This window comes from Nematostella vectensis, chromosome 4, assembly GCF_932526225.1.
Source record: "Nematostella vectensis chromosome 4, jaNemVect1.1, whole genome shotgun sequence".
NCBI classification, from domain to species: Eukaryota; Metazoa; Cnidaria; class Anthozoa; order Actiniaria; family Edwardsiidae; genus Nematostella; species Nematostella vectensis.
In genome coordinates this window covers 13,239,505-13,256,173 of record NC_064037.1, presented here as the reverse complement: position 1 = coordinate 13,256,173, position 16,669 = coordinate 13,239,505, and the positions used below count along the sequence as shown (strand labels likewise).

The 16,669-nt window shown below is 38.9% G+C and overlaps 1 protein-coding gene across 1 annotated transcript; it reads right to left on the bottom strand.

Annotated features, from left to right (window-relative positions):
• Positions 1-2,231: 2,231 nt before the first annotated feature.
• LOC5511052 (NADPH--cytochrome P450 reductase) lies at positions 2,232-15,625 on the bottom strand. The gene is made up of 16 exons (XM_048726800.1): positions 15,363-15,625; positions 14,486-14,546; positions 10,016-10,144; positions 9,789-9,938; positions 9,430-9,554; positions 8,589-8,675; positions 8,397-8,513; positions 7,195-7,311; positions 6,484-6,602; positions 5,521-5,702; positions 5,054-5,203; positions 4,630-4,741; positions 3,900-4,052; positions 3,546-3,682; positions 3,205-3,296; positions 2,232-2,920 (listed from the first exon to the last, which is right to left on the bottom strand). Exons 1-16 carry the CDS (start codon positions 15,503-15,505, stop codon positions 2,776-2,778), a joined length of 2,019 nt encoding a protein of 672 aa, XP_048582757.1. The 5' UTR covers positions 15,506-15,625; the 3' UTR covers positions 2,232-2,775.
• Positions 15,626-16,669: the final 1,044 nt, after the last annotated feature.

Below are 16,669 nucleotides of genomic sequence, written 5' to 3'. Positions count from 1 at the left end.
GCACCGGATGTCGAATATTAAGGATGCTGCCTTCATTCACTCAATCTAGTCATTTGCCACGCCTGCAATATAGTACGCAATATGCTGGATTCTTGCCAAGGGCTTTTCAGGGATTTTTTGACAACTCACCGGCAGGATTCCTTCAAAATCGTGTTGTGATTGATGCTTTTGCACCCGAAAATAGGAGGAGGAGCTGTTATGCTTATGGTTCTCTGTAATTCAAAAGCAGGGGAAATAAAAGTATTCTCGAGATTTTGTAGAAGAATTGGTAACATTGGTTACTTAAAATCTGAAAAAAAATCGCGACAAAGTGCCAAAAAGGTCACCCCCCCCCTTTTCTAAATCCTAGATCGGCCACTGTAACATATACTAGGCTGTTTGGGTTATCTGAAAATATATACTGGGCTGTTTGGGTTACCTGATAGCATATACTGGGCTGTTTGGGTAACCTGATAGCATATACTGGGCTGTTTGGGTTACCTGATAGCATATACTGGGCTGTTTGGGTAACCTGATAGCATATACTGGGCTGTTTGGGTTACCTGATAACATATACTGGGCTGTTTGGGTTACCTGATAACATATACTGGGCTGTTTGGGTTACCTGATAACATATACTGGGCTGTTTGGGTTACCTGATAACATCTACTGGGCTGTTTGGGTTACCTGATAACATATACTGGGCTGTTTGGGTAACCTGATAACATATACTGGGCTGTTTGGGTTACCTGATAGCATATACTGGGCTGTTTGGGTTACCTGATAGCATATACTGGGCTGTTTGGGTTACCTGATAGCATATACTGGGCTGTTTGGGTTACCTGATAGCATATACTGGGCTGTTTGGGTTACCTGATAACATATACTGGGCTGTTTGGGTAACCTGATAACATATACTGGGCTGTTTGGGTTACCTGATAACATATACTGGGCTGTTTGGGTAACCTGATAACATATACTGGGCTGTTTGGGTTACCTGATAACATATACTGGGCTGTTTGGGTAACCTGATAACATATACTGGGCTGTTTGGGTTACCTGATAGCATATACTGGGCTGTTTGGGTTACCTGATAGCATATACTGGGCTGTTTGGGTTACCTGATAGCATATACTGGGCTGTTTGGGTTACCTGATAGCATATACTGGGCTGTTTGGGTAACCTGATAGCATATACTGGGCTGTTTGGGTTACCTGATAACATATACTGGGCTGTTTGGGTTACCTGATAGCATATACTGGGCTGTTTGGGTTACCTGATAACATATACTGGGCTGTTTGGGTAACCTGATAACATATACTGGGCTGTTTGGGTTACCTGATAACATATACTGGGCTGTTTGGGTAACCTGATAACATATACTGGCTGTTTGGGTTACCTGATAGCATATACTGGGCTGTTTGGGTTACCTGATAACATATACTGGGCTGTTTGGGTTACCTGATAGCATATACTGGGCTGTTTGGGTAACCTGATAGCATATACTGGGCTGTTTGGGTTACCTGATACCATATACTGGGCTGTTTGGGTTACCTGATAACATATACTGGGCTGTTTGGGTAATCTGATAACATATACTGGGCTGTTTGGGTTACCTGATAACATATACTGGGCTGTTTGGGTTATCTGATAACATATACTGGGTTGTTTAGGTAACCTGATAACATATACTGGGCTGTTTGGGTTACCTGATAACATATACTGGGCTGTTTGGGTTACCTGATATATACAGGGCTGTTTTTCTATATTGATTACCACGATGCATGGCACAGTTGCTATACAGGAAAACAAAGTGGAGCCCCAATAACTCGGATTTGGAAAATTCAAACCACCCACCAACTCGAATATGTGACTTGCACTAACTGACCATGTGACTTTGACTAGCTGATCATGAGACTTTGACTAGCTAACCATGTGACTTTGACTAGCTGATCATGTGACTTTGACTAGCTGACCATGTGACTTTGACTAGCTGATCATGTGACTTTGACTAGCTGATCATGTGACTTTGAGTAGCTGATCATGTGACTTTGACTAGCTGACCACGTGACTTTGACTAGCTGATCACGTGACTTTGACTAGCTGATCATGCGACTTTGACTAGCTGATTACGTGAGTTGGCAAATTTAAGCCAATATAAACACGGACATGACGGCGCCCGTCAAGTCAGCAAACCACAGGATTTAGGACAAATTTAACCCAAATTGATAAATCACATGAAAAGGCAAGGATAGAATGCTTTGTTAATTTACTAAAATGTTCCATTCCTTAATGACAATTTGTAAATTACTACTGAGTAAAATTCTACATACAATGCTACATCCGTTAACTTTCAATGATTTGCTTTGAAATGTTGGGATATTCTAGAAGTTCAATTAAAAGTATTGATTAGCCCGACATAACTAATTGATCAAATTTATAATTGGCATCATTTGATAATAACTGATATCAATTTACTAAATGATTATCAATTGATATCAAACATTGATTGAGTATCAATTGTTGTCATTGGTTGATAATAATTGAAGACTATTTCGTAAATTGTTATCAATTGCTATCAAATTCATCATTTGCAATTATTTACGTCGGGTGATAAGAAAATCGCTATTTTGTAAAAAAAAAAAAAAATGCGATGCAAAAAAAAAATCCATAACAATGTTAATAACAACAACTGTCAGCTTGGACGCAGACTTTGGGTGACGGCAAGTTAATATCGATAGATAAATAAAAAAAACACGAATAAGATCTCATTTGCCGATGGAAAAAAAATTCCTCTCAGCTCCAAACGTCGGTGGCGTATCGCCCCTTAGCGCTCAGCTTCTTGACGTAATCATCCGCTTGGCTATCTGTCATGCCTCCTTTCTCCCGCGCAATCTCCGTCACTATGGTGTGCACGTCTCTGGCCATATTGCGTGCGTCGCTAAAAAAGCAAACAATAAGCGGGAAGTCAGTGTCGACAATAAATAACCAGGAAAGCTTAGGGCAAATAGCCTATCGATGTCCGAAAGACTTGCACAGTCGATCAAGCATTGAAGCAAATAAGGGCATGGCTTTCAAGATGCTAAATAATAGAAGGGAAGTATAATAGTGACCGGTAAAAGTCACCTTTGGTAAAAAGTATGATAGTAACTGGGTAAGATCCCGCAAAACCTTGGCCAGATAGGCTCACAATAGAAATAAGTAGTTGAATGATTTTCAACTTACCCGCATACGTAGATATGGGCTCCTTGGTCTAGCAGATTCCAAATCTCGTCAGTGTTCTCCCTCATCAGATGAGTTACGTACCTTTTTTTATCCTGGCAAAAATAGCGTCTTTACTTGATGTAATTAATACAAAGTCACACACAATATAACAGACCTCGACAAGATCTTGGCGCCAAACAATAAACAAACGTCGTAAAAATTGGCGTCCACAAGGGGAAGGGTGGGTTGCAATAACTTTCCCCATGCTTAAGAAAGTACCTCTCGATCGTGCGGGAGGGGGGGGGGGGGAGGAGTTTTCCCCCATCCTCAGCACACTCCCTTTTTATCATATTAGAAAGTACCTGGTCTCTAGAGAAGGCGACGTGCAGCCTCGATATCGTGCCGTCCGCGGCGTAATCCTCAAGTTCATTCTCATAGATGTAATCCTGAGCCTTGTGGCGACACCCGAAGAACAGCACCGTATCACCCACACGTTTGCCTGGTGAACAACCCATATATTTAAAAACCAACGGCCATTAGCAAGAAAATTACATTGCCCATCTATCATACACCGCTTTCAGAAAAGCATGGCGAAAAGAATGGCAATAGCCAAATGGCAGTTTTATGACCAAAAGGTGCTTGTTTGTAGTAATAATTCGTAGAAATGGAAGTGGTAAACTCAAGCGATGTCAGAACCATTGTCTTCCACATGGCACCTTGTTTGACGAGCGCATTGCGGTCCTGGATGAAGCCCCTGAATGGTGCGAGTCCAGTGCCGGGTCCGATCATAATAACCGGAGTGACGGGCTTGAATGGAAGGCGGAATGTGGTCCTCCGTACAAAGATTGGCACCCTCGGGCAGTCCGCATCTACAACATGGCGGCAAAAACAGTGGGTTGGATGATGCGACAAAGATGTATGTAAGAGTTATTATAGTTTTTGGCCCAGAGTAATAGACAACTCCAGCTATAAGCATGCGCGCGCGCAATACCAAACCATAGGTTGCACCAAATTAAGCGTGCGCTGCATGAGTGTAGTTGAGGTAGGTTTAAGCCACAAGGAACTGCTTCTATTGTAATAGCTGGAATGGCCTATTGGCTTCAGCTGTTCTGGTATCCCAGATGTATTTTATTTTTCTATCTATTTGTTTTTATTTGTTAGTTTGATTGACTTCTACAGTTGTGGTTTCCCTGCCTTGTAAAAATAATTCATATTTCCTTATTCTTTTATAGTGTAGTATTTCTTTCATATTTCTTAATTTTGTGGCAAAAAAATAATAAAATAACAAATAATTTAGGGTTGGGATATAATTTCTCATACAAGAAAGAGCTCGATGATGGTGAGTCTTCGATAATGTGTTTAATGAGTGCTTCAATGAGAAAAGAATCAACGTTCAAAACTTGTTTATTTTGTCTGCAAACAAATAGCAAGCACAGACGCACCAACCTTTAGGGATCTTGGTGGCAAGCCAAGTGGTCGCCACTCCGTTTTGTACTCGGCCAGTTTTTGTCGTCCATTTCACGACAACAGCAGTGACATGAATGTGAGATGGGTGAGCCTAAAGCAACAAAGTGTAGGTCCAAACTTAATGTTTTAATTTCGATTATGGAAATCTCCTAGTTGGACTTAAACTGATAGCTGTACTGTAGGTCTGTATTATAAAATCGCAGATCAAAAGATGAAGTGATATCTATACTTCAGGTCCGTCTAACCTTTGCTGATCAAGAGGAGGATAAATATTTGTACTGTGGTCCAGCCTTACCTTTGGTGGTCAAGAGTTTAATGGTGTGTTATCAGCACTGTAGGTCTCGTTTAGCTTAATTTGCTGATCAAAAGATGGAGTGATATCTGTACTATGAATCCGTCTCACCTTTGGTGACGAGGAGATGGAGTAGTATCTGCACTGTAGGCGTGGCAGTAGCTCGAGAATGTGGTCAAGGGGTGGTTTCAGGGAGGGCATGTCCTCAAGAACAGCGACGATATGTCGATGAGGCTGAATCACCCATTCGTTATATTTTTTCTGTTAAAAAGAGCCAAAAGGACATCGTACATTGTCATTTGGTTTTCTAAATTATGGGGATGGGGGGGGGGGGGAGGGGGTGTACAATCCCAATACTTGGGATTCTTCAAGTATTGTAGAAACTCACAAAGCAGCTTGAAGTTCTTTTTATAGAAAACATATTTTATGGGGCTACTTGGGTACGAATTGGTTGAGGACAAACTGGTGGATACCACGGCCACCACCATACCACAGCCACCGGTAATGGTCATGGGTCCATATAGGGGGAATAACATGGTGATCGCCTATGAGGGAGTAAAATAGGTTGTAATACTAACCTTGGCTTCCTCTGTACTGTCACTGATAGCCATAAGGAACTCCTTTTCCTCGTGATCACGTGCATACTCTGCCAGTTCGCGTAGCACATGGGTCTTCACAGTACTCGTGATGTCTACATAGTGCATGAGAGCAGTGCGATAGGTTGTGGGGCAGGGAAAAGGGTGTTTCTTTGATGCGTCCTCTGAAAAAAAAAAGGTAGAAAAGATGACATTTGACTCAAAAATATTGAATCAAACGGAAAGGTTTTGCTTCACTCTTTCTAGATCTTGAGGGATGCTATCACACAAACTTGGAGAGTTGATACGAGTAATTGTTTCACAGAATTCATTATTGAATTAGAAATAGGGGGTTATGCTTAGAGATCACATAATCATTCTGGGTGGCAAATTCAAACCAAAATAATCACAGAAATTACTGTGCCCATCACACCAGAGAACGACGAAAAATTAAAATATCTAAATGAAACTAAACTTTTTCGACATTCTGGGATTTTTCGTAAGCGCTGAATAAGTTGTTTTTTTGTTCTGCATTTAAAGCCTGAGCGTGCGCTACTTTCTCACCCAAACCGTCACAAAAGTCCACCATTACATGCTATTCTATTTCCAGTTATAACACACTAAATGATCTTACGCTGGAAAATCTCATCATCTCTCATGTCGGATTTGAGTACATACAAAAAGCGTCTCCGAGATTGCACAGGTTGTGAAACTGTCATCAACTCCCAATTTCACCCACTCCCATGTTTGATAGAAGCTTAACAAAGATGAGGGTATGATGCGGCAGAGAAAGATACAGTGGTCTTATTTTACAGAAAGTACTTTAAATATGGTGTATGTCATTAGAGAGCCTGATAAATGTAGAATATTAAAAAAAAATAGAATAATGTTGATAACTATTCAAATAATGAAAATTTAAAATTCAAATTTAGAAATAAAAAAGTGATCTCGTGAAGATGGCCATACCGTCCACATTGTCGAGAGAGAAGACGGTATCCAGGTCAACATTTAGAAGCTGGCTGAACTTTTCAACAAGATCCAAGTTATTTGTCGGGTAGACTGCAACATGGTCACCAGCATCATACCTGTATACAAGAAACAGTTTTCACAAGCGATGAAGAGGACAAAGAAAAATAGTAATAATGATGATGATAAGTAGTTAACAAGACAAAAGGCAAGGATTAATAGGTATTGAAGACTCTACATGATTCGAGGAGAAAGCGCTATCTACTTATAGCTGTGGGGACGGAGCAAAAAAATGTCAAGTTTTCACAAATAAAGTCTGCTTAACTTCGGTAAGCTTGAATTTTTGCATAGAGGTTCCTTATGTTATGTAAACCAACATATCAAAAAGTATCTAAATATCTAATATCTAAGTATCTAATATCTAAATTTCACATCTTCTAAATTTCTTTAAAATTCGGAATTCGGAAATTCGGAAAAGCTTTTGGTCAGAGGAACTCCTTGTATGCAGAATCTTGAGCTTATATATTGAGAATTGGAAAATTTCATGCCATTTTTTTTGCTATGTCAGCTGTGGGTAACATAGGTATAACAACAGGCAGGCAAAAAAAAAAAAACACAGGATGACTGTGAGTCTAAGCCAAAGCCATATAACCCAGAATATCAGGTAGCAACAAATCACCAAAGAAAGCAAAAGCTTATCCCTATTCTTACTTGATCCCAGATCCTGTGATGTCCAGCTCAATGTGCATGCAAGACCTGTCTCCTCCCTTGTGTAACTCACGGTTGATGACGATGGGCGCCAGGAAAGGATTTTTAGCATCGTACGGCCTACACAAAAGCGTCTTTTTTGAGGGGGGAATAAGGCTATATATTTGGACAACTTACATTTTAAAATGTAACTATGGGAAGTTACATTACCAACATTTACACATCCATATTACTGAAATTAAAATCTTACTTATTAGGTATATTCAGGCACGGCCAAAAAGCACAGCACCCCTTGCATAAATGTTTTTTTTATATATATATTTAAAGTATAGTACATTTCTAACTATTTACTTTAGTCTGTCCTGAAGAATTCTTATCAAAACGAATTTGGCAGAGTTGACTACCAGTTTTGGTGAAGAATATATACTCTGGTTAAGGAATATGACGTTTCGGTATCTTGATAGATTTTCATAAAAAAAGATTTTCATAAAAAACACCTTAGCCCGTCCATATTTTATTATCCACATTAAACACCAATAAACATGCTACAAAATCCCCGCATCAAGAAGCAAAAACGATCAAAGGTTGTCTGGGAACATCAGTGTGAATAAAAAACAGACAATGAAAGAGATTGCAGAGGCTATTTTCATGCTCACACGCAATAGGTACTAGAATAGTGCCATTTGAAATGAGTGTGTACTTTTTTAAGCTTGATGAAAAGATGTATCATGGGTATAACAGTTATCCAACTTATATTCAGCCATACTGAAGACTGTGGATTTTTTTTCGTTTTCTGTGAAACAAATTTTTCTGAACTTCATCCACAAGGTCATTAGTGGACGAGTTGACACAACAAAATCAGTAAACATTCTGGAGGTTTAAAAAGATGAAGATCCAACATTAAATGTCAAAACCAAAAAAAAAATGAGACAAATAAACTAAATCGAATTTTAAGTCTTGGTTACTGACAACTTACCGCCAGCAAAACTACAATAGAGACGATCTTTAGTAAACGTAAAACAAAGAAAAAGTTAAATATTAGAGCAATATTGTTCATTGAGCTTTCACTGTCTTTTTTATTCTTACTACAAACAAACACTACAAACAAACAATTCCTACTACCAAGAACAAACACTAACAGCACTTCATCTCTATTCACACACCTGATTTCCACCTACAACCACAGAGAACAATATGAAACTTACGGTCTCTGGCGTTCGTAGGCTTTGAGTCTTGCGATCTCGCCAGTGAATACTTTTTCTTGAGGTGTATCCCTCTGTTCGTTGAGCCTGAATTGCCTTTCGATACAAGACGAAAGACGCCTACCAAACCAAATGGCATTGCAAGATGTCAATAAAGAATGAATCTTCACATTTAAACCAGAAGCAGATTCAAACCTTTTGATATCCCGGACATTGATATTGAAGTACTTAAGAACGGCAGGCCAAAATTCTTCTCTCCATCGAACAAAGTCTTCCTCTATACTGTAAGAAGAAGACACGTTGGCTTAATAATATTCACGGATACCTTGAATTACTGGTAGTTTGAAAGAGTTATCTTGTTTGAATAAAATGTCTTTTGGAACTGATAAACTAGAAATTCAACAGTAAGAATTATAGTTATTCAGCCTTGGCTACCTGCATCCCTTAACTATGGAATTTGCATTCTTTCCCAGAATTTACAAATCAAATGTAAATACCTACTACACCATCAACAATCTGTGAGAGTCACAGTTTTATTGGAAAGAACTTGGTACTGTAACTAAGAGGATTCCTTTGTGTTCTGATTTGAACTGATACAATCATTTGCCAAGCCGCTTGGCTGGTGAATCTGTCTCAATTAAAAAGCATGTTTACTCATCATTTTTGCCAACACTGTCATGGTGGCTACGTAAGGCATTTCTGCGATGCTCGATAGTTGAGTAATGTAAAGCCTTATTGTAGGAAATAGAGACAAATGTATACATCATTCTAAATTGCAGCTGACAGTAAACAAGTTGTCTTTTCTAGGAACAAGTTGTCTTCTCTTGTTGTCAATATTTTATTTGCTTTGTATACAAATAAATGATTGAATAGAAAACACAAAGGAAGACTTGAATCAGAATAATACATTACAGTAGATATTTTTCCATAGAAAACCATTTCAGTATGTGTTAATTCAATACTAACCAAAACTCTTGTTTTTTTTTAGTAAAAACAGCAATTCAAGTCTAATAATCGGCTTCTTTCAAATACTTACTTGCCATCATCATCACCCTCTCCTCTTTGGTATATTCTGTATCCCCCGAGTTCCTCCAGGCGTTTGTCTACATATCGCCCCATGGAATTATAGTGTTCATAGGTCTTGTTTCCCAGGCCAAAAACCTAGAGAAATTTAAGAAAAATCAATGAAGTTTACTAAAATTACAGTGATTGGGAAAATAAACATTCCTGTGAAAACAACTAATTACATGTTTTCTTTTCTTTTCATTAATTTGAGCTTCAATCTTGAATGTAAGAATATAAGTACTTTTATTACATAAGATACTACTGTCAATTAAGCAGACCAAGGATTACAAATAAAGTGGATCCCAAAAAATGACTTGGAATAAAACTTACAGCAAAATTGAGACAGTCCAGATCATCTCTGTCATTCTGTAGCCATTCATAGAATTCCTGTGCATTATCTGTAGGGTCACCCTCACCATATGTGGCCATCACAAATATAGCAAAGCTGTTATCAATTTCTCCCATGCGAGTTAACTCTTCCTGAATATAATAAACCACCACAGTTAAGAGCACAGTCATTAATATATCTTCTTCCTAATTAATGGCAGTTTACTAACCATGTCATTTTCCTCTGGGTCAAACACCATTGCCTTGATGCCATATCTCTGAGCATCCTTAGCTAAACGGCTTGCAAACTCCTCAGCTGTCCCTGTTTGAGAGCCATAAAAAATGGCTAGTGGCTTGCCCTAAGAGGAAAAACAAATCTCAAGAAAATGTATGGCACAACTGTGAAACATATAACTATTTTAAGTGAAATGCTCTAACCTACCTGTGACACACGTAAGTAATGCAAGTGTAATGTACTAACACACCTTTGACACATGTCACTGATGCTAGTGCAATGTACTAACACACCTGTGACACATGTAACTGATGCAAGTGCAATGTACTAACACACCTATGACACATGTCACTGATGCTAGTGTAATGTAGGGCACACCTGTGACACATGTCACTAAGGCTAGTGTAATGTACTAACACACCTGTGACACATGTAACTGATGCTAGTGTAATGTACGGCACACCTTTTACACACGTAACTGATGCTAGTGTAATGTGCGGCACATCTGTGACACATGTCACTGATGCTAGTGCAATGTACAGCAAACCTGTGACACATGTAACTGATGCTAGTGTAATGTACGACACACCTTTTACACATGTAACTGATGCTAGTGTAATGTGCGGCACATCTGTGACACATGTCACTGATGCTAGTGCAATGTGCGGCACATCTGTGACACATGTCACTGATGCTAGTGCAATGTACAGCAAACCTGTGACACATGTAACTGATGCTAGTGTAATGTACGGCACATCTGTGACACATGTAACTAATGCTAGTGTAATGTACGGCACACCTTTTACACATGTAACTGATGCTAGTGTAATGTACTAACACACCTGTGACACATGTCACTAATGCAAGTGTAATGTACTAACACACCTGTGACACATGTCACTGATGCTAGTGTAATGTACAGCACAACTTTTACACATGTAACTTATGCTAGTGTAATGTACGGCACACCTTTTACACATGTCACTGATGCTAGTGTAATGTACGGCACACCTGTGACACATGTCACTGATGCTAGTGTAATGTACTAACACACCTATGACACATGTCACTGATGCTAGTGTAATGTACGGCCAACCTTTTACACATGTAACTGATGCTAGTGTAATGTGCGGCAAACCTGTGACACATGTCACTGATGCTAGTGTAATGTGCAGCAAACCTGTGACACATGTCACTGATGCTAGTGTAATGTACTAACACACCTGTGACACATGTAACTGATGCTAATATAATGTACGACACACCTTTTACACATGTAACTGATGCTAATATAATGTACGACACACCTTTTACACATGTAACTGATGCTAATATAATGTACGGCACACCTGTGACATATGTAATTGATGCTAGTGTAATGGTCTAACACACCTGTGACACATGTAACTGATGCTAGTGCAATGTACGGCACACCTGTGACACATGTCACTAAGGCTAGTGTAATGTATGGCACACCTGTGACACATGTAATTAATGCTAGTGCAATGTAGTACACACCTTTTACACATGTAACTGATGCTAGTGTAATGTACGACAAACCTTTTACACATGTCACTGATGCTAGTGTAATGTACTAACACACCTGTGACACATGTAACTGATGCTAGTGTAATGTACAGCACAACTTTTACACATGTAACTTATGCTAGTGTAATGTACGGCACACCTGTGACACATGTCACTGATGATAGTGTAATGTACGGCACACCTGTGACACATGTAACTGATGCTAGTGTAATGTGCAGCACACCTGTGACACATGTCACTAAGGCTAGTGTAATGTACTAACACACCTGTGACACATGTCACTGATGCTAGTGCAATGTAGTACACACCTTTTACACATGTAACTGATGCTAGTGTAATGTACGACAAACCTTTTACACATGTCACTGATGCTAGTGTAATGTACTAACACACCTGTGACACATGTCACTGATGCTAGTGCAATGTAGTACACACCTTTTACACATGTAACTGATGCTAGTGTAATGTACGACAAACCTTTTACACATGTCACTGATGCTAGTGTAATGTACTAACACACCTGTGACACATGTAACTGATGCTAGTGTAATGTACAGCACAACTTTTACACATGTAACTTATGCTAGTGTAATGTACGGCACACCTGTGACACATGTCACTGATGCTAGTGTAATGTACTAACACACCTATGACACATGTAACTGATGCTAGTGTAATGTAGTACACACCTTTTACACATGTAACTGATGCTAGTGTAATGTACGACAAACCTTTTACACATGTCACTGATGCTAGTGTAATGTACTAACACACCTGTGACACATGTAACTGATGCTAGTGTAATGTACAGCACAACTTTTACACATGTAACTTATGCTAGTGTAATGTACGGCACACCTGTGACACATGTCACTGATGCTAGTGTAATGTACGGCACACCTGTGACACATGTCACTGATGCTAGTGTAATGTACGGCACAACTTTTACACATGTAACTGATGCTAGTGTAATGTAAGGCACACCTGTGACACATGTAACTGATGCTAGTGTAATGTACTAACACACCTATGACACATGTCACTGATGCTAGTGTAATGTACGGCACACCTGTGACACATGTAACTGATGCTAGTGTAATGTACTAACTCACCTATGACACATGTAACTGATGCTAGTGTAATGTACTAACTCACCTATGACACATGTAACTTATGCTAGTGTAATGTACGGCACACATGTGACATATGTCACTGATGCTAGTGTAATGTACAGCACAACTTTTACACATGTAACTGATGCTAGTGTAATGTACGACACACCTTTTACACATGTAACTGATGCTAGTGTAATGTGCGGCACATCTGTAACACATGTCACTGATGCTAGTGTAATGTACGGCACACCTGTGACACATGTCACTGATGCTAGTGTAATGTACAGCAAACCTGTGACACATGTAACTGATGCTAGTGTAATGTACGACACACCTTTTACACATGTAACTGATGCTAATATAATGTACAGCACACCTGTGACATATGTAATTGATGGTAGTGTAATGTACTAACACACCTTAGACACATGTAACTGATGCTAGTGCAATGTACTTACACACCAGTGACACATGTCACTGATGCTAGTGCAATGTGCGGCATACCTGTGACACATGTCACTAAGGCTAGTGTAATGTACGGCACACCTGTGACATATGTAATTGATGCTAGTGTAATGTACTAACACACCTTAGACACATGTAACTGATGCTAGTGCAATGTACTTACACACCAGTGACACATGTCACTGATGCTAGTGCAATGTGCGGCATACCTGTGACACATGTCACTAAGGCTAGTGTAATGTATGGCACACCTGTGACACATGTAACTGATGCTAGTGTAATGTATGGCACACCTTTTACACATGTAACTGATGCTAGTGTAATGTGCGGCACATCTGTAACACATGTCACTGATGCTAGTGCAATGTACAGCAAACCTGTGACACATGTAACTGATGCTAGTGTAATGTACGACACACCTTTTACACATGTAACTGATGCTAGTGTAATGTACGACACACCTTTTACACATGTAACTGATGCTAGTGTAATGTACGACACACCTTTTACACATGTAACTGATGCTAGTGTAATGTAGTACACACCTTTTACACATGTAACTGATGCTAGTGTAATGTACTAACACACCTGTGACACATGTCACTGATGCTAGTGCAATGTACGGCAAATCTGTGACACATGCAACTGATGCTAGTGTAATGTACGGCACACCTGTGACACATGTAACTGATGCTAGTGTAATGTACGGCACACCTGTGACACATGTCACTGATGCTAGTGTAATGTACGGCACACCTGTGACACATGTAATTAATGCTAGTGTAATGTACTAACACACCTGTGACACATGTCACTGATGCTAGTGTAATGTACATCACACCTATGACACATGTTATTATTGCTAGTGTAATGTACGGCACACCTGTGACACATGTAACTGATGCTAGTGTAATGTACTTACACACCAGTGACAAATGTCACTGATGCTAGTGCAATGTGCGGCATACCTGTGACACATGTAACTGATGCTAGTGTAATGTACTTACACACCAGTGACACATGTCACTGATGCTAGTGTAATTCATACAATGACACTCGTAAATTGCACTGTCTGATTGGTCAAGGGATCATGTGTTATTAGAGGACACACGCAAGAAAACAAAATAAAAACGTTAGAAAACATTTTCATTGTTGTATAAAACAAATAGATCTCATTTTTGCATGCGACTGTCCTCTAATAGATGCACAGATGATGTCACAGCGTTTCATGATTAAAAAAGTAAGCAGCGAGAAGCAATCAACTGTTGTACAGCACACACACATGATCTGGAACATGAGATGCTAAATTATATGTACTTGCATAATGCAAAACTTACAGATTTTTTCAGCTTGCCAATAAAACTGTTATCATCAGCAGACTGTTTAATAATGCTTGGCCTGAAACAAAGTAACAGCTTTGTAGTTTTTGCCAGCTTTCAAACACAATAGCTGGATTATCTACTTTCATCAAATTCCATATAATTGAAATTGCATACAATGTCTAAGTCAAAGGTTTCATGTCTGGCCATAGAAAACAGCTATTGATAGAAATTGTTGTGGTTGTGTTGTAGAGAGAAGAACATTTAAAAGCCAAGTCTAGAACCACTGTCAATTAACCCTATCCCTTAGTCAAGTCATTTTAGAACAGGCACAACAGAGCCACAAAAAAGGCAACCTAGCCAAAATGGGCCAGAATATAAATCAATGTCTGTCAGCTATCAGCTACTAATTGTCATCCTAGCAGGTATTTAGACTAGGAGAAAAATCCATTTTCATCAACCTATTTACAACTTCTATGGCACTCATTTAGCTAAGCCATAGACAAAGCTATGTGTTTTGGAATTGTTTTTGTAATTGTATTCATTAAAAATGCAGAGGAAAACATGACCTTGGGATTGTATTATGCAATACGCTGCATAATAGCAACGTCTACTTTGTTTTACAGGCTTTCCGTGCTTACTAGTAATTATGATTGGAAGTTTAAATTAGAAATTTAAATCGATTTAATTAAAGATTTATATTTATTTTTTTAGAATAAACTTTTAAAGTAAAGCTTAAATTAATTTACATTCCCAAATAAAAGTGAAAGACAAACATAGAGGTGCTTTTATATAACAAGTAGGACATTATGCCTACATATAGTAAGGGAATAGTGAACTGTAGCAAGTTATGACAGACAGGTTCACAAATCATTACTTCTTATCGCAAACTTACGCAACCATGAGCTTGGTGGGCATTACAAACTCGTTCTTTTTCTTGCGTCCACAAAACCAATAGAGAACGACCCCAACAAACGAGGCCAGAAGTACTATATCAACATATCCAAAAAGCGGCTTGCTCGCAACTTCAGTGGACATTTCGAAGGCCTTCGCCACACCCTTTTCTAGTCTATAATTTGAGTCAAGAATAAGTTGTTTGACGTGGTTTTTAAACTAACACTAAAAGCCGTAGCGGCCGAAAACGGAATAAGCTTTTCGAACTTAGCGGCCGCGCATTACTACGGTGGAAGAAGGAGAATATATTTACCGATCATAAAATAAGGAATAGCAAATCGCCAAATTACCCAAATGGAAAATAAACTACACCAAAGCCCTCAAGGACTTTTTGGTTTTTCATACCTAGATTGTAGAAAAATTGCTATGTATTTGCTTTTTAATCCATATTGGACATATCGCATATGGCTCGAAGCTAAATTCTCTGCACTCTGTGACTACTTGTCCTGTTTGGTAAATTTCGTCACATTCTCAATTGGGTTACAAACCTAATTTTTCTAAAAATCCCTACGTAACAAATTCTGTGGGAACATAGTTTCTTAGGCTAAATTCTGATAATTAACCACGAAATTCCCTCCAATTTTTGCTGCCAATTACAAAAAGAACCTGAAATCATCCTTCCTAGCAAAAGAAAAAGCAACAAGACGACAAGTAGTATTTTTAGTTATTATGCATGTAGAGTAGTATTCGAACTTTATTATTATTATTATTATTATTATTATTATTATTATTATTATTATTATTATTATTATTATTATTATTATTATCATCATCATCGTCGTCGTTGTCGTTGTTGTTGTTGTTGTTGTTGTTGTTGTTGTTGTTATTATTATTATTAGTGAGTGAGTGAGTGATTGATTAATTGTAATATCCGATGCATTCTCCGTGTTAAACCTGGCAAAGTTGAGCTACTACCCCGTGACCCACGAACAGTTCCCGACTCGATAGCTAGCGTGCCCGACTAAGAAAAATAACGGGGCATGCAGATAACTCAAAATCCATTGTTATTAAGCCCTTAGTTACTTCAATGCGCGTAGTTGTCTACTTTTATGGACCCAAAATACAGGAAAAATGCCTTTAAAGGGCCTTTTGGACCCCCCCATCCCCCGTCCTGTTAAAAATCCTGGCTACGCCGCTGCATAACCGGCAAACACTTTATTTCTACATTCTCGTAGCGGATAATTCCTTGAGAGCCCTATTGTTGTCTTAGTGTTTCTCGGTATTCTACTTGTACTTGTAATTGTGGAC

What these genes read in the sequence shown, in the direction of transcription:
- LOC5511052 (XM_048726800.1), bottom strand. Translation starts at nt 15,505, where the DNA reads ATGTCCACTGAAGTTGCGAGCAAGCCGCTTTTTGGATATGTTGATATA. An exon ending in ACCCAGAGGAAAATGACATG is followed by an intron (nt 9,939 to 10,015) that starts GTTAGTAAACTG and finishes TATTATATTCAG; the next exon opens with GAAGAGTTAACTCGCATGGG. An exon ending in CTCTCTCGACAATGTGGACG is followed by an intron (nt 5,703 to 6,483) that starts GTATGGCCATCT and finishes TTTTTTTTTCAG; the next exon opens with AGGACGCATCAAAGAAACAC.